The following is a 25,077-nucleotide window of genomic DNA, read 5'->3' as shown; positions in this document are numbered from 1 at the left end:
TTAGTAATGGACATGGCTAGAGATGCATGAAGGACTAACGTAAGAGCTATATGACAAACAGCGTGGAAGTAAGCGAGAGGGGCAGGGGGATAAAATTATTGGATGAAAGGTCGTTATAGAAGCAGTTTTAAAATGAATATAGAACAGAGTTGATGATTGATGGGGACATTCTGAAGGTAAAGTAATCCAGCAATTAACCATGTTCTAGAAGGATTCCAATATACCAGATGTCAGAGGGTGAGTGAAAAATATAATTGGGAAAAGGGAATACGATGATAACAAAGGTGACTTTTATTTGTAGAACATACGAAGGTCCCATAATAATTATAAAATAGTGGTTTGGATATCAGTAATGTATCAACACTGGTAAAAGTTTTTTTAGTTGAGTGATGTGCTAAATTCAGATAGTGGTGTTGATTCTGCTGTTGTTGCAAGGGTCAGATATGCTTGATAGATTCAGAAATGTCGTCTAATGCAACAAATAAAGCCTCTCTATGAGGTTGAAAGGAAAAGTATATGTAAGCTATGAAAAGTTGCATAGTTTATGGTGGTGAAACATGTGCAATAAGTGCCTCACGAAGCCAGATTGTAGAAAATGGTTAGATATATGTGGGGGTATCGTTGAGATAGAGAAGCAAGGAATTGCGAGCAAGGATGGTAATAGAAGTGATTAGTGGTAATGAGAAGAAATTGACTGAAGTGGTTAGCATGTGGAGCGAAAAATGACTGGATAAAGAGATACAATTTGATGGAAATAGGAGGATCAAGGCTTCGAGGAAGGTTCAAGGGTCCTTGGTAATAATATTTTATTATTGGATTTAATACTTTTGAAAATTAGTAATGATTAGTAAGGCATGATTTTTTTTAAGGAGCCGCAATTGTTATCATATGGAAATTTTTTAAAATGTTTTCTTTTTATTTCATCGATTAAACAGGATTTATTTAATATTTGGAAATTGTTAAAGTTCTTTTCTCTAAAGGGATTTTGGTAGTTCATCATTTTAGTCGTAGAAATATCTTTATTACAAAAAAACGTTTTTTTCTTATCTTGGAATTGGCACTAATTTTCCATAGTTTATTATTTTATTTAAAAAAATTAAGTGCTGTTCTTTTATTCATTTAGCCTTTAAGGTAATGATGTGGATAACTCACAAAATATTATCCCACAATAGACTAATAAAATTAAAAGCACAGCTGAGAATGGAATGAATTAAGATATACGTTTATTTCGCTTTAAAAACTCGATTGCTTTTTAAATAAATATTAGACATACACAAAAAATAATACTAAAATATACAACATAAAAGGTAAATCGTTACTTTTCAAATAGTAAACTACCTGATTTTTTGTAAAAATAAAAGATAAGGTAACGCTATTAGTAGGCACTTTATACATATCAAATATTAATCAATTATACATTACATTTATTCTGGGTCCAGTTGAATCGAATATCCAAAAATAATAAATTAAATTTACATATTACGAATTTTTAAGGATTAATTTGACCTATAACATTAGTCTAATTATTCAAGAATCAAAATTGTAAACCATCATTTATAATCGAACAAGAATAATCAAAAAAATGCATGGTGTTGTGTTAGCGGATTTAATTATTTTTAGATATTTTATACAAAATGATTATCTACACATTTATCGTCAAAATTTTTTTTTTCAGAAAAAAATCATATTTTGGTTATTTGACTAGTCATATTTTTTTGTCCATAAAATAATAAAATTAGATTAGATATAGAACTGGAATAAAAACACTAAAGTTATAAATTTGAAGAGCTACGACTCACTTCAAATCAAAATAAGTTTGAAATAAGGTTATTTCGCCTTAAATAATAACTTAAATGTAAGATTAGATAAATTGAGAATTTCAAAAGGATTAAAAAAAACTTGGGCACAATTAGATTTCCTTATCTTCTAACGTGTTACAAAAAAAAATCAATAATCTCATTCAAATTTATAAATTTTTGAACATGAACTATTTTTTCTTCTCTCTATATATCCTTCAACTTTCGTCTTCTTCATCTTCGTTTCCTTCCTCTACCACTTCGTACTCGTTAAAGTATACGGACGAATTTTCGTTACGCCTTGGCGTACGCCTACCGTACCTGCTGTTGTTACAATTCAGTAGCCTGTTAGATCTTCGTCGGGCTTGACTGGATGTTGTGTTTCTATTCGCTGTTTTCAATTGTATAAAAGGATATGAAATATTTATGATAAAAAATAATAAAGGAACTCGTTTAAAAATTAATTAGAAACCCATGAGCGAAATAAAATGTCCAACCAATCTCCAAACATAGTTCTAAATCTTACAATAAAAAAATGTGAGAATACTTATTTTATAAAAAATTTCAAAAAAAAAATAATTGCCAGAAGAAGGGATAAGGTCGGCCGTAGTCGCAATTATAATGGTACCACTGTCGCCCCTTCTCCTCCGTCTGTTTCCTCTATTTGATGCGGTGCTTGTGGAGGTATTGGTAGAATTCCTAGTTCTAGGGGTTCTGCTTGTAGTAGTGGAAGAATCATTTTGGTTTAATGAGTTGATAGTGGTTGTAAGGTCTTTAATTTATTTAGGAATGAAAAAAAAATTTTCTTTTTGAAAATGAAATACTACTGCAAATCTTGGGAAAAGATTATATGATTTTTAGATTAACGAGTTAAACAGATAAATATTGAGTAAGCGATCAAATAAACATTTGGTATATTAAATTTACTTAAAAAAACTAACAAAATATTTATTTATATATTTTCAATTAAATAAGCGTGATTGTTATTACTTTCGGAAGTGGAAGTGATGATTGTAGTATTAACAGGATTATCAATCGAGGTTCCAACTTGATTAGTTGTATTATTATTGTTCCCTATAAGGCGATAAGAAATATAAATTTAAAAAAATAATAAATTAAATAAATTTTGTTTTTTTAATCAGTAAAATAAAAGTTAAATATTATGTCTTATTTTTAAAAACACAATAAGCACATTCTCTAAATATGAAATATGAGTATTATATTGATTTCAGAATATTCCACGAATATAATATAATTTTTAAAAAAAACGTTTTTTTTGTCTCCTTATTCTGGAGTATTTTTAATATTATTTTTACTTTAGTCCAAAGAATTTTTAATTTTAAATTAGAAGATTTTTTTAAAAACTCGTCGCCATATATTATACCTTCAAGTTTCCATTTTAAAATGAATGCATTTCTATTAACTATAATATATTGTGTTTTAATATAGGAACTAGTGATATATATTTTAGTAATAATTGCATATATATATACTGAAATATTGCTGTAAACATTTCTAAAAAAATCGATCGCGTCCAACGTTCATTGACATTTATCGAACGCGTTCACGTTCACTTTCAAAAAAAGGAACGCGTTCACGTTCGTTCGATAAATTTTTTTTAAAATTTAATTTCATATAAGTATATGTCTTATATTTTTTAACACAATATATTAGCCAGGTTAATAATAATATAGTTTTATCTTGATGATATAATTATAAATACAATATAATATAGCGAATAAAAAGACATTTTTATTTATAAAAAATTTTTCTTATCAATTGTTTTAAAAATTTTCATCTGATAGACAGGAAAGCTTGGCAGTTACTACGGTATTAGCTATACTAAAAACACGCTCTACAGGGGCAGATCAGGGGATTGCGATATTATACTTAATAAACAACTCTTTTAACGTGGGGAATTTATTAAAAACATTTATTGTTTTGTCCTTTGCTTCAAAAAATTGAGCTAAGTTATCCTCATCCAATCCATCCTCTACTTCTTCGCCATATCTCGAAATTAGTAGTTCTTGCATTATCATTTCTAGGGTTTTCTCAATGCATTTTTTCAATAACGCCATAAGTTTATTTTTTATAGGTTCGTTCTGTGGAAGTTATATCCATGGCCATTAAAGCCTGAATACTGGATGTATAATTGGAGAAAGAACTTATTGATCTTAATATATATGTTCAGATCTTAAAAAAAAATAAAATATATGTATTATTAATTTGATATCGATAGGATTAATACTTTTTATTCATCCCATTTAATACTTCGTCTATCAATGTTTGATCATATTTTAGGCAACTAATTTTTTTTTTAATTTTTGTTGGCGTCAAGTAACCCAAATGCATTTTTTCTTCAAATTTAATGATTTTATTTAGTTATATTATATTATATTATATTAAATAATTAATATTAGAATCAAATGTCGTTTTAAATTGGAACTTGAAGATTTTGAAACATATAATTTTTGGGCACATTTTACATTACAGAGCCCCAGAGCCAGGAGGTTGATGCCGCCGACGAGATGGGAGACAAACAAGGTGCAATGTTTCCAGTGCAGCGTGGAGGAACATGTGAGAAGGGATTGCCGCAGATGAATGTGCCTCGGAGGAGGCAAATAAATATGGAAAGGGGGGAAGCAATTGTGGAAGTATAGCCGACGCCGAGAAGACCAGAAACGTTGGGGATGCCGGCAACATCGCGACAGAGGCTCCTTTGATCTTAGAAGTTCCGGGATGGCAAGCTTTACTCATGAAGAGTTTTTGGAGTTGGGGGTAGCCGCACAAGAATTGGATGAGTTGTTCAGAACATAGGGATCAGAGAGTAAAGACCCTTACCCCTCTAATGAGGAACTTTGGAGTGGGGAAGGGTGGAGATGTCGTAATGGGCGTTTTTTTAAATTATTATTGTATTGGTATATATTTTGATTATTTGTAAATTCATTGTATTTTTATTACGTGTATCAATTTGGTTTGCAACTCAGACGCTTTGATGTGAAGTTAAAATATAAGACTCAGAATGAGTCAGGTTTTTTTTATATTTTGAAAGAATTTTTGTAAAAAATTCTTGTATTTTTTTTCTTTTGCTTTTCTGAAAATTTTTTAAAATAAAATTTAAAAAAAATAAGTTTAATTTGGATTTTTTTGTAATTAGTAAAGTCCATAAAGTTATTTGTTTAAACTCAATAATGTGAATAAGTGATTTGCCAAAGAATAGAATAAGGCACAACGCAATAATTTACACCAGATGATTTAGGTTTATAATACAAATTAAAAATATAAATTTCAAAATTAAATAATAAATTATATTTAAATTTTCATGTTTATAGTTACATTTATTTATAAAAAGTAGCTGAGTCTACTTTCAAAAAAGGAGCGTGCTATTAGCTATAGTAGGACACTACAAACTCTGATATTGTATATAGGCAAGGTAAATTAACAAAAATATTTTGATTTAATATGTGTAAATGTGAATTTATATATAAAAAGGAATAATGGAAAGAGCCATTATGTAATATTAGAATATTCTTAATTTTAAAATTTTTTGGAGGTTATATAAATAGATTTTGATATTATTTTAGATCCAAGGAAAGGGGGAAAGTAGTCCATCTTATAATAAAAGGTCTCATGTGGAAGATCAGAAATTTTGTGTTTAATATCTGAAATTTAAGATTACAACTGACTAGGAAGAAGTGTATCTGGGATAATGTTAAAAGGAAAGATTAAGGAATACATTTGGATATAATTTTTTTTTTAAAGAAAACATTTGACTAACTTATTTATTGGAAATATTCTGTCCAGTCAACTATAATGATGCTGGGTTAATGACACCAAGCCTAAGATAGAATGATCATGACTGACCAAGATGCCATGGAACAATCAAGCTATGATCCACTAACCGTTAAGATTTAATGATAATCAACACAATGACAATTATATATGGTCGAGAAAAAGAATATGGAGCTTCCTGGAACAGAAAAAGAAAATTAAAAATAATAATTTTTAGATTGGATACATGTACGTAAATTGTATTTCTTCACCCCAGGTTGATTTCTTTAAAAAAAGGGAGCGTGTTGTATTTGTCAATTTGTAATTGACATATATCGACGTTTTTTCAATATATTTTCTAGAAGATGATTATTGTTTTTTTAATTATTATTGTCGGACATTTTTTTAAAGTATGTTATTATTATGGAATAATGCAAAAAAATTTTTAAATGGAAAAAAATTGGAATAGAACATTATAAAACTCAGTTGACTGTATATATAAACTTATTCGAGACTATTGCCCAGTTAGATCCTTTTGATAAAGCGATAAATAAAATTATTAGATTGGCAACAGACGTCATGGATCTTCAATTAACATTAATTAATTACAACTGAAAATTCATAAGTGTACATACATTGAAATCAGTTGTAGTCACTGTCATTAGTTGTATAATAAACACCATTGAAGGGCTTTTCGTTTAAACTTCAATGGGATTTGTGCATCTTTATATTTCTAATGATTATAATATGCATTGGGTACATTTAAAATTTAAAATAAAAACAGTATTGAACCCTGTTCTGGGTAAACCGCGTCTGCCATGTTGTAGAGGGTACTGCTGGCCGATGTAGTAGTCGTCATATTACTTCGCGGTCTTCGCTCACGTCTGCGCAAGCGCGTTCGTCTTCGCCTCGAGCTGCTGCCTGGAGAACGCGCGTGAGCAGTAGCTTCAATATTAACAGCATTTTCGCGTGCGGAAGAAGAATCAACGGTTGGTATGTGAGACGAAGAACTAGACGAAGAATCAGTCGAGTCTGTATGATGTTATCAATTTTTTTAAAAAATATGTCTAAGAAATATTCATATTTCTTCCATATGATTTGCTAACAAAAAGATATATACTCTTATTTTCTTGCTTTTTTTTTAGTAAAGGTCACATCGGACCGATAAGAATAAATCAACTCCGTTTAGTTTCTAAAATCGATCCTTAATTTTTTTGAAGAGGAGGGGGTATGACTGGCCACGGTTAACTTTTACATCATACACTATAATAGAATGCTTTTTTAAGTTACTTATAAACTACCTTATTAATACATGTGACATTATTTGTGAACTTATATTCCAAGAAATAAAATAATATCCATTTACCAAATATTTTTATTACTATTAATTAAAATAGAAATTTAGAAGGATTTTTTTAATTAAATAAATATCATCATTATATCATTTTTGTAGAAGCAGAACAAGAATTTAAAGTTAATAAATATAAAAGTGGCAAATCTCGTACATATTTCAGGACCGTTATAGAAATAATACTTTTAATTTAAAAAAAAATTTATCATTAATTTACCAGAATCAGAGTCGGAATTTGATAATTCCGTCATCGTGAAATCTCCGTATTCATCTTCCTCGCTTGACATTCCCGATTCTATATCTGGCTCTGCTTCCGTTTCCTCCTCTTCCACCTTTAAAAATTTGGGGAAAATATGCATATAAAATTTGTATATATCATAAATCGATAAGAGAGATCAATCACTTGTAATTTCCATTAGAAGTGGGCGTGGGCCTATTCACAGCCCGTCTTATCACGGTGGCAATATTCACGCTTACAACTAAAAAAAATTTGACTCGACCCACTAAAGACAATATTTTGATCACGCCCGAAAATTCAGGGTGTTATTAATTTTTTATAAATTTTATTGCCTTTTTGAATATATTCTATCATATTTTTTCATTTCTCTAATTTCATATTAATACAAATTATAATTTATAAATCAAAATTTTTATTTAGAAAAGGAATAATGTCCATGTTTATTTATTCAATTGTGTTCACCTTTAATAAGCGATTGGTTATAGAAAATAATCTTTCACTAGAAGCTTAACTTGCCAGGGCTGACAAAATTTTAATAGCTAATTGTCTCAAAAAAAAAATTCTTTTGCTTCCAATAATTCAAAATATTGTCCTTGTTATTTGTTTTATGAATAAATCTACTTTTATCCTTAGATATTGATGCTACATCAGAATCATCTAGAAATTCTCTAAATATTTCAATGATAGTTGGCATTGACTTATATTATCTAATTATAACATTATGCATTTTTAAGGTTGTTCTATTTCCTTTTCATCGTCTATTAAAAACTTAAGACTATTGAAATTCGGATCTGGAATTAAGCCTACTTTATGTAGTGGCTGCATATTAATTCTTTCCTTTAGAATAAATATTGTCCCATCTTCAGAATGTAAATTTTACTAATTTTTGTTTCCATAGATATACTTCATTTATTGTGTGACGAGAATCTGAGCTCAAATTATCCGAGCATTCTTTGTTTATTGATAAAAATTTTAGTATAGATAATTGAAAATAAAACATATTTAAATTAAATTTATTTATTACCGAATTTCTATTTTTGAACGAGAGTGGGAAGATTTATTATTCTTCATTCAATTGAAATTTTATATAAAGGGGGAAAAAATGTTATTTATAAAATTGCAGTTTTTTTTTGTTTTCAAAAATTATTTTTTTTTAAAAATAACTAAATTAGATTAGAAAATATATATATATTACAATTAGGAAATTGCAAATTTATATTCGTAAAAAACATTTTTAAACATTAAAATCTTAAATCAAGGGAAATTTATGTTCACGCCCAATAATTCCATGCAAATATTATGGGAAGGCCTGTCACGCGTAATAATTTAAAATTTATTCGCACTCACGTCGTGACCCATCGTGTCACGCGTAATTTTAAGGCACACAACCTCTAATTTCAATCATTAGTAGGCATAAATGTTTGCTAAAGTGAGGGCGGTTTCAACTCTATTTTCTTTCTTGTCTATATCTAAGTTAGGATTACCAAAAAATAGATAAGCTTTTTGAAAAATAACTGTCTCGAGGCGTCAGTAGTTTTAGGATAAATAACTTAGCTATGAGTCATTTTTCAAAGAGAGATCTTAAGTCATTATCTAACCTTTTAATAAAATTCGAATTTCTAAGAGCTTTCTTGCCACTTCCCTATAATATACATTTATTCTATCAAAGAATATCGTTATCAGTCAGTATCGCTGATATTTTCAATTTTAATCAATATCAGCTGTTTTATAAAAATGTAACATAATATTTCTCATAGATTGGAATCATAATTATAAAAAATATATTATAAACGCTATCATCAACGAGGGGTTTATTAAAGCCCTCACGATTATCTTCTCTTTCTCAAAATAAAAAGAAGGAAATAAAGGTTTAGAACCTCTCTGAGAAGCGGATCTTTAGATCGTCCTATTTCGTATATCCGGCATACGCGTCGATCTTCGAAATCGTCATTGAGCAGAGCACCGAAAACATTGTTAGAGGTAGGATTCAAGTGATGAAAGGTGTTAGAAGCAGGATTTGTCGGATTATTGTTAATGTTACCTGCACCCGGACCAAGACCAGATCCGGTATTTATGTTTCTTTACATATTTTTAAAAAAAAAGAATTGTGATGATTGATTATTTACAAATTATCAAACCTCTAGAGAGATAAAAAAAATTAACAAACAGTTTAAACCTTCATCATAAATCTATAAAGTAATTAATGATAAAAAAATGATGAGGGATGGGGGTTACTTCTTACCCAATATTCGTATCCCTGAAAAGAGAGTCCCCTTCAACTATAGCTAAATATCTATCGCTAGATTCAGGGCACATATCATACATGAGACGACGTATGTCCACCGTAGCGATTTGATTATTGTTATCGGTATTAGAATCCAAAATTTTGATTGAAGTGTCATAACGAGAAGCGGACAGTATACCTTGATCAGAATTAAGCCTATCCTCATCCATGATGTCGAGATATCTCACTATTTATTTTGGTAAATCATTTCATAATTAACATTAAAAGAATTATTGAATAAAAATTGGAAAAATATTTCTTTAATGAAGGATTGCCTGATATCATGAATTGGTAGTGATTAGGGCTGTGCTGATATTAAATATCGAATTGGGCCGATATTATTTAAAAAACTGATCCAATATTTTTATTGTTTTGGGTTATTTTATGAATTTATATATATAATTATTTCATTTTTTATTTTATTAATAATTATAATAATAAATTTATGAATATTTGTTCCAATGCTTAAAATAAATGGTTAAAAATTTTACACTATTTTTTGTTATATTATCTGCAATAAGAAAAGGACTTTAAAATATCTACGAGTCACATTCGGCTATGCAACATTTAAAAAAGGTTAACTCAAGATTTTGACCAAAATTAAATTACTCAAGCTTATTTTTGCCTTCTGATGGCAGAAAGGTTTGGATTTATATTTGAAATTTAAAGCTCACATATTAATATTTTAGTTAAAATCATTATTTGGCAAATTTCAAAAATCGGTTAAATGGAATGGAACATTTAGCAAAACACTACATTCACCTGTAAACATTGCAAAAAAAACCCAAAATACGCTTAATCATTCGTTAAAGTTAAATAACATAGATATTTTCATGACATTGGGTAAAAGATATAAAAATCAATATAAATATCGGAATGTTATCGGGATCGGTTTTTTATAATATCTGAAAATATAGGATAGGTATAAAATTTGTGGATCGGCATATACTAGTGAGTCTCCAGTTTTTTAAAAAAAAAATACATCATTAAACTCTGAAGTATCCAATTTGTATTTTTTGTTAAACTCTTAAATTTTAAAACAAAGTATAATTTATTAATTATTTGATAAGATTAAACAAGTCATTAGGGTATGCAACCGGTATGGTAATGCAAGTTACTGCCAACTCAACATATAGCAATTTTATAAACAACAACTAATTATATTAAAAAATGTAATAAAATCCATTATTATATACTATATATATATTAAAAAATATAATCATGCGATAGCCTTCTATTTTCTATATATCATCCCCCTATTACCTAGCTGACTTAAGCAAAATAAAACATGGTCCTTGTTGAATGAACACGGAAATATCGTAATAGTAATCCTTGCACCTAGGCCCACATCATTGTTAAACGGCTCGTTTTGAGCTTCAATATTTTAAATAATAAATATTGCCTAAACTTCGAGATTTTTCTAATAGATGTCTAAACCTTTGTGCCATCCTTAAGCAAAATCTTCAGGCATGCGCAATATTTTTCTGAATAAAACATTGAGTTAGCCATTTTAAAGAATCGGCTCAAATGAAAGCCGTTTAACAACACTACCAGAGGCGCTCTCCGAAAAAGATGATTTTTTTAAAAAAAATATATATATTATAACCATATGTATCGATCCAAACAAAAAAATATATAAAAATACCAATTCGTTCAATACTGCCTTTGGTAGTAACTAACAATAACAGAATCCGCGGGTATTTGGAATTCTTCAATTTTTAAAATCATTTTACTGAAGGCAATTTAAAAATCAAATTTAAGAGGAAATAATACCGCTATGACTAGAGTACTTACCTAATAAATTTCATAATTTTTAGCTAAGAACTTAAATCTATATAAAAATAAAGAGTTCATGACAAACATTGTTCGAAATTCAGTGTGGGTTACACTATACCCAATGATGTTTATATATATACATATAAACTACTAGATTGGTAATTCATTAATTAAAATTGTTCCTATATAGGAGTCAGATATAAATGCACATTAATGTCATTTGATTAACGCGCAAACCACGAAATGGCGCTAGACCTGACTCCTATGTATGGAAATTTTTAAATGCATTTCATAAATGAATCGCCAATCTAGTAATATATAAATCATTGACTACACTGGAATACAATTCCAGTTAAATCATTTTTTAAAAAAAATAATAATGACCAAATAAATGATTTAAAATTGAGAAATTGTGAATCCCCATCGATATCATCCTAATACGATATCCAATATTAATATCAAGTCACAGTCACGCAATGTGAATTGACAACTTATAGGTTGAATTTTTAATTATTAAAAAAAGTTAAAATACCTTCTCAGCCTGCATTCTAATTAATTCATCAAAAATTAATTATGTAAACTTAGAAAATGATAATTAAGCCCACCATCATAATTGAAAAGTCAAAAAAATTAATCTAAATTCATAATTATTTTATACAAATTATTTTAAAAAACAGGTGAAAAAATTTTGACATTACTTCCGTAAATAATTTCGTTAGTAGGGTTAAAGGTTAGCCTGCATTGGTCCAAGGATGGTATTGTTTTCAATAGTTTGTAAGTTCTTAAATCCCACTATATAAAAGGTAGATTATCAAAATTGGTATGTTAAAAAGGATACAAAATCTCAAGTTATTAATTTCAATGTAAAAAACAAGCTTATTTATTAAACTGTTAAAATTCTAAGTGAAGTGGAAACTATTTTTTTTTAAAAATGCCATTTATAAAATTTATCTATTAAAAATAATAATGAGAAAATTTTATAAAATCAAATTATTCCTAATTATCAATGTAAATCTCATTCTTAAGCAGAGATCTTAATTCATAATAATCTACTTAATAGTATTTTATTAGTTAAGATCAATGGTCCGATCTTTTATATTTAGGACAGTGGTAGGTACCCGATAGTAATCTTTACTATTTTATGAATTTATAACAAAATATATTATAACGGATATTAATTTATTCGCCATTTTGTTTGATAAACCACATTTTTATTGACCAATATAATGGAAAACTTTCGATTAATATTTCAACAGAAAAAATATAAAACAACTCCAATTATTAAATTCGATTGAATATGTTTTAATTCCCCTTTTATTTCCAAATTACAAGAAATAATACCCTTTAATTAGTGAGAAATGATTTTACAAAAATTGATGTGTTAAAGAGGAAACTCTCTAGATACATTAGGTAAATGATGCTGACTGAGACCACCATTATGACTAAAATACAAAATTATTCAATTCTATGATAGATACAATTTATTTATTTTGACTAAAAGGGTTGCACCACTTCCATAATATTTTAATGATCGATTGCATCGTACCTCCAGTGTTAAAGGATCCTGGGGTTAAAAAAAAGAAAGAATATGGTTTTGGGGAGAAAAAAGAAAGTGAAAGAGGTTTGGGTAGAGAGGCGCCATGGTGTTGAAAGAGGTTTGGGTAGAGAGGTGCCATTGTGTTGAAAGAAGGGGGTGGAAGTCAGAACGGAGATCAACAAAGGCATACTGAGTGAAGGAATGGGTTTCATCAATAAGATTGTGGAAAATGAAGAAAGGGGGATTTCCGGGTAGAGAGGGCGAACTGGCCCACCTAATTAGAAAGTTTAGTGAACTCACAATTTCGCTATTAATGACGACTTCGTAACCGTTTGGATGAAAAAGGCCCGATATATTAGGGTTAAGCTTATCGAATTTGTGAATCCAGTGACCAGTCTCGGCATCCCACAATATGCCATCAGAAAGAATCCGCTCGTCGTTCGGAGAAAATACGGCCCGGTTTTTGGTGTAAGAATTCGAAAGGGAAGCTTCGTAAAAGGTTGTCAACTTGAGACCCGTTTCTATGTCGTAGAGCTAAGTTGTTTTAAAAAGTCGGAAAAATGAATGAATTAATTAATTTTATATATAAATACTTTGTTTCTCATTGGTAAAATTGACTTTCCCTTATTATAGATGTTCATTTTTAATCATAAATTAATGTTTGATTGGACTATATACAATGATAATAAATTTATTACAATCTTTAAACCTTGAGTTAACTATAGTCTGTATAATTACGTATGGTTGTGTAATTACTATATTTTTAGCCAGAACACTAAAAATTTAGGATTTATTTAATAAATTTCTCTTACTTCTTTATACACCCTATTATTTTTAACACAATTATTCTAATTGGGTAAACCTTAGCCAAAAACTATCACTTTGGCCTAGGGGTTTTTTCTTTAAATATAGCAGCTCAAATTTAAAAATTATTTATCTGATTAAAACGCCTCAATGCTAAATTATTTTTTCCAGCACCAGCCTGTAGATTGAGGCCGAATTAGCCAACATTTAGCCATCCAAAAAATATTGATAAACCTAATAATAGCATTTTCATTGTTTAATTTATTCAAAACCTGGTTAAACTATATTTACGATATCAAAAATCGATAAGAAAATAAATAATGGAGAAACTTATACCCGCTGAACACTGTTTTAAATTCCCCATAAAAAACAATATTATACTCTTATAGCTCCTCTTGTTCTTTCAACCATATTATTCTAATTCTTTCAAAAGCAAAAAAAAATATGACAAGTTAAGTTACCCACCAATGCTTTATCACTATCTGTCCCTAGAATTCTGTAAGGTTTAGAACCCATATTATTGAACACTGGATATTCCAAATCTTGGAACCGGTGCTTAGGCTTGAGAAAATGAGTGGTGGCGGCGATCGAATTGGTATTAGTAGTAGAAGGGTCCGTCAGAACCCAAAGGTAGGAAGTGTGTTGCCAACTGCGATACGTGTGAGTTAAAACCACTTGTCCTCCATGATTGCTGTTATAAAAAATTATAATTTCAAATGACCTTGCATAAAAAACGTTTTTATTTAAAAAAGTAATAAAGCAAAACAATCGAACTTTTAATGTTTATGGCTAGGTCGTAGTGTGTCTTAATTTTAGTTCTTATTTAATAGATATATCTATTCAGAAAAGCAGCAATGACACCCCTTTTGCAGGGTTATGCCTATATTATATAACGGATAGGCACCGATATTTCTTAAAAACCCGATTCGATATTTTTTATTGTTTTTTGCTTACTTTATGGTGATATACAGGTTTACCCACACAGGAATTTCATAATAATATATTAATGAAAGGAACAAATACATTTTTTGTTGTAATGTTTTAAAAAATAGTTTAAAATTTCACACTATTTTTTGTTATATTATTTGCAACAAGAAAAGGATTTTAAAATATCTAACGAGTCCATTCAGCTAGTATTGCTAAACGGCTCGATTTAGCCAATTTTAAAAATAGTTAACTCAAGATTTTGGCCAAAAGTTACTCAAGCTTAATTTGCTCAACTATAACAGAAAGGTTGATTCTATTAGCGAAATTTCGAGGCTTAGGTAATATTATTTTGGCTAAAATTTGATTTAGCTTTTTCTAAAAATCACTAAATTGGGCTTTTTAACAACACTACATTCACCCCATAAACTTTACAAATATTTTTAATGAGATTATTAGCTTTTGGAGAATACAAAAATTAAAATACACTTAAAATTCGTGAAAGTTAGTTGTTGTTTTTAAATAGAAAATATTCATATTTTTATGAAATTTGTAGATAAATTCGATGGTCGCCTAAAACATTCTTTTCTATAATTCTATATTTTACTTAAGATGGGTGACAAATTTAGTAGCCGAAAAATTTATTTCATAGTTAATTAATGCAATAAATAAAATTCCAAAATGAATAAAAAGTTTATTATGTAAAATCAATAAGTAGAGAAATCTCATTATACAAAATAGTAAGTAGGAGAATATAAATATGATTCAAATTCTTCTATTTCAACTTAAAACATCATATTTATTAATTAACTTTGCCTTGACATTTTGCTACAAATACTTTTTGAATATTATTTAAGCAGTTTAATTAAGTAAAAATTGTAAAATTGTTAGAATATTAATTTTATTTTATCAATTTTTTTTTTGATTTTATATATGTAACACTTACTAAAAAAATAAAATAAATAAACAATACTCAAATATATATTTCAAGCTTTTCCTAGAGGACTGATTTGGATTAGATTAGGTCAAACGAGAAAAAAATTATTTCTTCTGCAGGAGAGGAAATTGCTACATAAAGTGTCAATTGAAGATTATAATAATTTTTATATTATCAACAGCAAAGATCTTATTTTAAGATCTTCACCACTCAAGATTCGAGACATTATTAAATATGGAAGGCGATAACATTATTTATTGATTATTAGCACCAGGTGTTACAATTATAGTTTATCTAATAAGTTCGATAATTTTATTGCAATAAATCCAAGCATTTTATGATTTAAATTAGTATCTTTAGAAGATCTTTTGAGGCTGATATTTATCACTTTATGGTAAATTATGTTTTCCATCTTTTTTGGGTTTCTTCATAAATATTTAATCTTATTTGTAAATCCCTAAGTTTAAAGCTTTGGTAATATAAAATCCAACCTTTTTTATCTGATTAAAATTTTTTTAAATCCCAATTAAATCTAAAAAAATCAAATGATTTAAATAAATACGCTTGATCGTAAGTAAACTATTAAACATTACTTGGCAGGTGAAGCGGCATTGTAGCTGCTACTATTTTGATTGAACAATTGGGGCCAAATTTTGCACCAAAGTACAGGATCCCCAGGGTCAGGATCTGAGTCGGAATTATCAGCAGAGGTGGACAGACTGTATGTGCATTCTTCCAGACCGGTGTCAAGGTTATAGCATTTCAAGTCACCCGTCTCGGTTCCGATGAATAAGGTGTTTAGATTGTTCTGTTTTGTTATTAATTTTTTAAATTTAAAGACTGTTAAAATACTAAATATAAAAAAAGATAGAAAATGTGTTTATTTGTCCTAATTTATAGCTGAATATTTGCTCTATTTTTTAGCCGTTTTAAATGATTCTTGGCCCACTAACATATGGTGAATTCCAGAAAATTATCATATAAGCCGTTTCTTTTTTTAAAAAAATAGAGCTAAAAATTTAAAAACAAAAATAAATTAACTCGCTAACGGATTATCTATTGCAAATTTAGGCCAATTTTTACCTCCCCTCACAACTATAGTCCTAATACTTATCTCAAACCAAGTTTTCCAGAAAAAATGAATTGAATAATTTGATACTCATATTCGTACATTTATAAACTTATAATTTTTTGATCGTTTATTCAAATTTTAAAAAATTCTTTATATCAATTTTTATTCGGGGTTATGATTTAAACAATTTTTAAATAGGCACAAGTATAATGGATAAACATATTATTAGGACGAAATCAAGTTAGATTTATAAATTATAATTTTTTTAAAAAAAATCAATTTCCATTCTTTTAAAAAAAATAATAAAATGGATAATAAACTTTTTGAAAGGTGCAACAAGTAAACAAGGAGTCGTCTTCTGCATCTCTGATAACTTTGACACCTCGCATTCTACCATAAACGAATTTTTTGTTGAGCAATTTCCCGTCTAAACCTCCGTACAATGGATAGGTCTAATTTCGTTATAAGGAATGTAAAATAAAGAGAGATCAAAAAAAAATATAAATCATTTTAAGGAAATTTTGAAACACCTAAAAATTAATTTTAAAATATAGGTAGAAAAATAAAAAATAATTAGTAAATTATATTTTTAATAAGAATAGTGATAATAATAAATTCTTTTTTTAAAAAAAACAGTAAAAAAAATGTAATTTTATTTTTATCCCTATATATAATTAATTATAAAAAAAAATAGTCTTGTTAAATGACCGACTTGGGTCGATTTTAATAAACGACCCGATTAAGATTTTAGCTAAAATATGTAAGCTTCGATATTTTGCAAATAGAGGTCCAAAAATTTCTGCCATCGTTGAGCAAAATCTACAGACACATAATATTATCTTGGCTGAAATCTTAATTGGGCCGTTTTTAAAAATCGACTCAAATCGAGGTCGTTTAACAACACTAAAAAAATAATTGATACATGGACTAAGTCTTCGAAAGCAACAAGGACTAACCAAAAATTTAGCGAATATAAAAAACTAGGGGGCACCGTTTTTATGTTTGCAGAGAATGTAATAAGTGTGTGCTCCCCCTCTCATAGACTCCATTTTATTGATTTAAATAAAGGAGTCCTAGATTTTTTTCTATGTAAGCTGCAATACTATATCAGCAGTTTCTAACCTAAAGAGAATCAAATATAAGAACCGGAAATAATGAACAGACCCATTTTTTTAAAATAATCAAATCTAAGAACCTAGAACAAATTTTTAATAAATTTCCAGTTGTTAATTCCACATCAGTGGAAAATTTAGTGTTGTTAAACAGCCGGCTAACTCAATTTAGTGTTGTTAAACAGCCGGCTAACTCAATATTTTTGCTGGAAAAATTTACCTAAGCTTCTGCAAAATTAGGCCCGGCCCGTACCCGGCATGAACGGGCTTCTGGCCAGGTTTGGGCCTAATTATATTTAAAATAATCGGGTTTGGGCCGGGCATAATATTTTTTAAAAAAATCGAGCCGTGTCGTGTCGGACCTTGGGATTTTTTTTAAATATATCTAAATTTATCAATTTTATATTGAATTTTTTATGTAAAATAAAAATTTTTGATTTTATTTTTGAAACTAAACGCCATATAATATATGTCTTTTATTTTGAGTAATTATAAAAATTAATTTCTATATTTAAATAAATTCGGGCCAGGCCGGTTAAATTTTTTAAAAAATTCTCGGGTTTTGGCCGGCTAAACTTTTTTAAAAAAATTTCGGGTTCGGGCTGGCAAAACCATTTTAAAAAAAATTTCGGGTGGGCCGGGCTATAAAAATTAGGCCCGATGCAGATCACTAGCTCAAACCTTTGTGCCCATATATGAGAAAAATCTTAAGTCTTGCATAATATTTTTCTGAATAAAATATTGAATTTCGAGCCCTTTAACAACACTAGACAAATGAGTACTCATCTTTAAATATTCTATATTTTTTTAAATATTTTGATTATTCAAATAGGATTTTTTTTAAATTATAAAAACTGGAATTTGCGAATATCGTCTGGCGATATTAAATGGCGCGCATCTTCTATTCCTCGCTATTGGGCATTGATGGGGTAGCAGGAGAGAGAAAGGAGGACATATTGCCATGGGGTTTTGACAATGCGAATGTTGTTCCCTTAGGTATTCGGTCACGATATTTTCCAGTTTCACAGCAGTTTCGCTCAGTTTTTGTATGTTGTGGAGTTTCCTTGTAGAGATATAATAATATAAATATATCTGCAAGAAAAACGAATTTAAGAAGTAGCATAGCGAAAAAACACCTAAAATCAGGAGTTAAACGTTTCAAAAGAATACCCTTTAAAATATTTAAATAAATAGGGCTGTACCGATATTAAATATAGGATCGGCACCGATATTTAGCGTTTTCTAATAATATCGGATCGGGCCGATACTTGTAAAAAAACACCGGTCGGATCTTTTTACTTTTTTTTGTTATATATATATTTATATGGTTTATTTCATTATTATAATATATTTAAATGACTTTCTGAATTTATTTTTATAAATATTGAAAGATTCTAAATAATTTTTTATTTAGTTTTAAAACAATGGAAATGCAAAATACCCCCTCCCCCCCATTTATTTAATTTATTTAAATTGTAAATTAAAGAGAAACTAGAAACAAAAATAATTGAAATCGATAGTAATGTAGATGACCTGCCATACTTGAAAGAAATCAAGGAATATTTAAAATAATCTTTATATCTAGATGGTATAATTATACCTAAAACGAATTATTTGTTATTCGATTAGTATCTTACGAATACGAATAACACAATTATTCGATTAGAAAGTTCTCGAATAAAGAAAATATATTATTCATCGAATAACTTATTCGATAGAATTATTAGAGATAATTAAATAAAATAATTTATAGTATTAATAAATATTCGAAAATAATCATATATTATTAGTAGGAATTATTTGAAATTTTCCTATTACTAAAATTTCCTAGTGGAATAACGAAGAAACATTTTATATTTCTAAAATTGTTGTAAAAGTCTGTTTTTATTCGAATAACTTCATAATACAAAATTAACTTCCGAAAATTGTTTTATGATGGACGAAGAAAGTATTTATTATTATATGTAATTTATAACACATATACAATTATAATAAACTAGTAGCTATCCCGTCAAGAATGACAGGCGAACCAGATATTTCTCCTTCGTTTGATGAGGGAGAAATCATAAGACTTTTTGCCTAAAATTATTACCACTTTATTTGTAAAATATTGCTAGATGTGAGTTTTGCATACCTTATTTTAGATTGCATAGCTTTTGACGATTTATTATTTCCCTACAATTATTTGTTCATTTACACTCTATTAACGTTTTTTTAAATAATGGAAATTTGGTAACCATCTCTCATCAAAATAAAAATAAATTTTTGGTTCACATCTCATAAGATAGGCAAATTTCTAATTTATTCAACATTAAATAAAAGAGAAATATCTGATTTAATCATTCTATGGTTAATTAATGAATAATACTACACTATACTATTTCAAGTTTATAAATATTTTAAAAAAATTATTACTTTGACTTATATTATATATTATATTTTAGTTTAATAACATTAACCATAATTAAATGACAATGTATATTCTAAAATTAAAAACATGCCTTTTAATAATGAGATAAAAAATACTTCATAAATTTGGGGATAATTTATAAATTTTATAATGTAGTGTTTGTGATTAAAGTAGAGATCTGCAAAGTTAGGCCGTTCGGGCCATAATTCTATTTTAAAAAAATTTGGGTCCGGTCTGGTAGGACCTTGGAAATTTTTTTTAAATATATCTAAATTTATCAATTTTTTATTTTTAAAAATATTTGATTTTATTTATTGAAACTAAACGACATATAACATATGTCTTTTATTTTGAGTAATTATAAAAGTTAATTTCTGTATTTAAAAAATTTCAGGCCGGGTTGGGCTTGAAAAATTAGGCCCGAAGTAGATCACTAGATTAAAGATCGCCATTATCTCAGTAGGAATTTCTTATTGCCCAAAGAGAGACATATTATCAATACAAGGATCTTCAACCCCATGTGAGCGACTCTTTTCTGTTGGAGCGCATATGGTTACCAAATATAGAATTTCGTTAAAAGAGGATACAATCCGAAAAACTTTGTGTATAAAAAATTGGTGTTGTCAGATTGGTCTTCTACTTGATATGAATATTATATTGATTTTTCTACATTATATATAAATATACTATATATGTATGCTTCTATTTTATCTTACTAATAAAATTTGTTTGTCTTTTATCTAGTTAAATTTTAAAAAAATAAATTAATATTCGATCTTTTTTAATATGGCTAAATAAAATTTTCCAAATAATCATTTTATTATTCACATTATACGTAAAAAATAATGCAGATTCGATTCGTATTTTTTTTAGGTATTATAGGTATAATAACATATTTTATCTAGTATTGCTTGGTTGGATTATTATTGGCCCATTTGTTTGGGTGGCATCTTATTATTTTTCAAACCCATAAAAAGGTTGGGTTTGTATGAAACTCACTATTTTAAAAATGCTAATTTTATGTCTGATTTATACAAATAAAATTGATATTATATCCCATGTAGATCCAATTGACTATTGGAGAATTAATGCTGAAAATATCCAACTTTGTCAAAACTTGCATGTAAATTTTTGATCTGAGTCTATCTTAAGTATGACAGGGGATATAGATAATCCACATCGTAGAAGCTTATTGCCAGAAAATCTAGAGGCTCTCATATTTATTTAAAAAATCTAATATATTATAATTTCATATATTAAATATTACTAATTCATAAATAAAATGGACACATTATTAAATATATATTTTTTTGAAATAAAAATATTAAAATTAAATAAAATGCATAATTCAATTTTGCAAAGAAAATATAGATTTTTTAATTACATTTGGTTCAAAGGGGGGTGATAAAAAATCAATATAAATATCGGTTCGATATCGGATAGGTTTTGAACCAATATGGGATCAGATCAATGAAAAATATATGGATCGGCTCAGCCTTAAAAATAAACATTAAAAAACCTGAGAGCAGGACTCTGCTGGTAGAAAACGCTGTTACTCCTTTGCCAATTAGGCTTTTTGGGTTCCGATTGGTTCAAATTAGAATTGATCGTATTTAAAGAGGTACTAAAGTTGAGCTCAAGTGGCGGGGGCGATGACATGGAATGATGAAGTGGGTTGTTATGGATATTAAGGTTTTGACTATCTGTCGGATTCATTGGTTCGTGTATAGCATTGTTACTGTTATTAGAGGCATTACCCTTTTTAAATTTACTAGTACTATGAGGTTTATTTCCACCGGATATAGAGGAGTCATTCGAGACAAGCGAATTCTTGGATACAATCATTTTAAGCTTTTTGGTAGGTGAGGTACCACCAAAGCTTCTATCTACCACCTGCGATATTTCTCTCATTAAGTTTATACCGCTATTTGGGGTACTGTAATTATTTTTAAATTCTTGGAATCGATGATCAATACCGTTATTATCACTGCTATTTTTTTTATTCTTACACTTGCTTTTGCATTTAATGTCCTTTCTACTACCACCACTCTGTATTGAATTAGGCTTGCTTCCGACACCTTTGATGGGAGTGATACAAATTTCCCCAAAATTATTATGTTTATCTCTGAAATTGGTATTACTCTGAAACACTTTGTCATTTTTACTCTTCTTATAATGCGAAGCCAGCAGAAGAGAGTTGGTAGATGAAATAATAGGCGATTCTGTAGTATTCATACCATTATTTTCACTGTGAGAAGATGCGTTATAGCTAGGTTTAAGGGCAGGATAATTTTGAAAAGCTCTGTGTTTACAAGGTAACCCCCGAATCGTGAATATGGAAGTAGATTGATGATCGTGTTTGAAGGAATTGGCGATGGGAGTGTTTAATAGAGTCAATGTGCTATTGATAGAATTACCACTGTAAGTGTATATGTCGTCGTTATCTTAAATTTTAAGGTTAAAAAAAATATAGTATTTTCTTGTAATGTTATAAGGAGAGATTAACTTTTTTTAAAAAAGTAAAAGAAAGCTTAAACATTGTATATATTTTCTATTCCTAATATCCCATTTAAAAATCTATCATAAAACAAATACATATAAATGAGTTTTACAGGATTCTTTGCTGGAGAACAAGACATCCCTTGCTTCTTGGAAAAGAGCGGATGAGGCCGATTTAAAACCTTGTTCCATGAGGTAATTGTAAATGAGATGAAGTAGTTCTTTCTTACTGAACCTGATCTTGGTTTGGGCGACTACGTTGGCCCTGTACATTTGATCCAAAGATAGATGGGCCATTATTGAGGGTGATCTGTATTTTTTTTAGATATAAATTTGTTAATTGTAAATAAACATGGTTAAATTTTTTAACAAGTTTTCATCCCAACAGCAGTGTTAAAATGATAAATATGAAGTTTTACAAATACAATCTAATTAGGACCGATAAGATACAAATCTTCTCATATCCAAAAATAACCCAGGTTCAATAATTTGTCGGTAAATTTGTTCCTATTTGGTCTGTGTTCCCAAATATTTTTTTATTTTTTAGAGTATGTTATAATTTATGGTAATTTATAAATTTTATTTATAATAATCACCAAGGATTTAAACATGAACCTGATTATCCGCATTTTTTTTAGGTATGCATATATTATTTGAAATATACTTTTGTCCCTTGATGGTTTGTATGAGTTGCTTTGCATATTGACAAAATTGAAGATGAATTGAAAGGTTGTCTTGAAGAATGGGTTCCTTCATCAATTGTTGAAATTGTCCATTATTAAAAAGGGGTAACTTGGACATGATCTGAAGAACCGTATCGCTTTTCAGTAAGCCACAAAGAGCCTAAATGAATCGAGGAAGGGGGGGGGGTAAATGATATTAAATAATAAACATTAAACCAATTTATATCATAAAATAAGTCCTGCATTAGACCTCTTGGTGGGTTCTCTAAAGTTTCGTAAAAATGTCAGGAACCAACCTGTTCTTAGAAGAGGTCCAAGACCAACCCCTCCTGCCAGACTCTGGGCAGGCTAGATTCAGAACTTCGAAAAGAGGGTTCTATTATGTATTTATTTATTTTTTTAAACTTTGCAGGCTAGATAACGAATTTCGTCGGCGTCCGTGATAGGTGTTCGGATGGTGAGCAAATTTAACAAAACCTTTTTTCATTCATTTATAAAAATATTATGGAACAATTAAAAAAAAAATTTTTAATTGATAAAAAACAAAAAATAAATATATATTTTGTAAATTATTATTTTTTCTGTCGAGATATAAATATTTTTTTAAAAAATATTGAAATCAAACCATTAAACCGTTGTTGTTACGAATACATCTCCATATCTTGTTGAAAACATCCTCAGCGCTTTTTATTGATCTACGTTTGTGGGATACAAATGACTATAGCAAAATAAAAGTATAATTAGCAAAGTTTGAATTACTCTTAAAAATAAAAGATTATTGTTTTTTAAATAAAAATATTTTTTTGAGAATGTGATTTTGTTCGAAATCTGGGTAAAAAAAATATTATGTGATTCATAAAAAATCTTTCATAATCGAAATCACAATTTTTTTTAAAAAAAATCTTCAATTTTGTGATTATAAAAGTTTTTTTGTTCAAAATTTTGAGCAAAAAATAATAGTATTAATATATTTTTTTATGGTTGGTTGTTATTATTATTTAAGTAAAACTCAAGAAAAAAACATTTAGATGATATAGAAAACTATTTTCATGTGTGTTTTAATTAAATTAAGATGCAGCAGAGATAACGCTTCATTTCACTTACAACGTCATTGTTTTGAATGTCCATCTTCCAATTCTGATTGCCCTACTAATACATATTTTTTCTCAAAGGATAGTAAATATATTATCATTTACAAAAGTGCGAGCTTTTTTAGAAAAACACCTTTGGACATTATATAAAAAAATAATAATTCAAATTAATATAAGTATTCACGTTGTAAAATACTATCTTGAATGAGGCATGTCAAAAGTTAATATTAAAAGGCTAATTTAAACATGTGTATAAATATCATTATAATATAATAATTAATTATCCAAAGACATACCAAATCAAATAAATTAGGGGACCATAAAAAATAATTCAAAAAATCAATAAATAATAATAAAACCGACCATAAAATAAACTAAAGTCCAGAACTAATATTCTATACATAAAACCAGCCATTTTTCTCGTAGCATTTGTTACTTTGCAAGCTTTTATTAATGACAGGGCTTTCAAATAAACTTTTGTTCATATTATAATAAATATCATTAGATGTGTGAAGTTTATAAAATTAGGCATGATGAACATGTATTCCACCCCCCCCCCCCCAAAAAAAAATAATCATTATAAATAAAATGTATGTTTATTTGAAAACCTTATCCGCTTTACCCATGTCGTCTATTAAAATGGTGCTAGAAGTGTTGGGGTTAGAAAAGATTTTGGCGTCGAGACAATTACCAATAACGTTAAGTGCACTTTTCTGCACCTCAGAGTCGTTGACAAAGCAGGCTTCGGCACATGCTAAAAGAACAGATATACCTTTTGGGGACAAAAAAATA

The 25,077-nt window shown here is 28.4% G+C and overlaps 1 protein-coding gene across 1 annotated transcript in view; it reads right to left on the bottom strand.

The window, feature by feature from the left end:
• Positions 1 to 1,695: 1,695 nt before the first annotated feature.
• The window catches only part of LOC135922409 (DDB1- and CUL4-associated factor 1-like), a 46,067-nt gene continuing 22,685 nt past the window's right edge, over positions 1,696 to 25,077 (bottom strand). The window contains exons 13-31 of the mRNA XM_065456788.1: positions 24,894 to 25,057; positions 23,820 to 23,912; positions 23,600 to 23,671; positions 23,176 to 23,354; positions 22,625 to 22,821; positions 21,532 to 22,456; positions 18,458 to 18,665; positions 16,811 to 16,942; positions 16,012 to 16,226; positions 14,023 to 14,248; positions 13,054 to 13,287; positions 11,915 to 12,008; positions 9,399 to 9,627; positions 9,034 to 9,235; positions 7,136 to 7,250; positions 6,360 to 6,599; positions 2,787 to 2,870; positions 2,380 to 2,568; positions 1,696 to 2,187 (exon numbers count right to left, since the gene is read on the bottom strand). Coding sequence (XP_065312860.1) covers positions 2,015 to 2,187; positions 2,380 to 2,568; positions 2,787 to 2,870; positions 6,360 to 6,599; positions 7,136 to 7,250; positions 9,034 to 9,235; positions 9,399 to 9,627; positions 11,915 to 12,008; positions 13,054 to 13,287; positions 14,023 to 14,248; positions 16,012 to 16,226; positions 16,811 to 16,942; positions 18,458 to 18,665; positions 21,532 to 22,456; positions 22,625 to 22,821; positions 23,176 to 23,354; positions 23,600 to 23,671; positions 23,820 to 23,912; positions 24,894 to 25,057 — 3,971 coding nt within the window. The 3' untranslated portion in view covers positions 1,696 to 2,014. The remainder of the gene's footprint in view (positions 2,188 to 2,379; positions 2,569 to 2,786; positions 2,871 to 6,359; positions 6,600 to 7,135; positions 7,251 to 9,033; positions 9,236 to 9,398; positions 9,628 to 11,914; positions 12,009 to 13,053; positions 13,288 to 14,022; positions 14,249 to 16,011; positions 16,227 to 16,810; positions 16,943 to 18,457; positions 18,666 to 21,531; positions 22,457 to 22,624; positions 22,822 to 23,175; positions 23,355 to 23,599; positions 23,672 to 23,819; positions 23,913 to 24,893; positions 25,058 to 25,077) is intronic.

This window comes from Gordionus sp. m RMFG-2023, chromosome 1 (assembly GCF_954871325.1).
Source record: "Gordionus sp. m RMFG-2023 chromosome 1, tfGorSpeb1-WG-v2, whole genome shotgun sequence".
Classification (NCBI taxonomy): Eukaryota; Metazoa; Nematomorpha; class Gordioida; order Chordodea; family Parachordodidae; genus Gordionus; species Gordionus sp. m RMFG-2023.
This window is presented reverse-complemented; position numbering and strand designations above follow the sequence as displayed.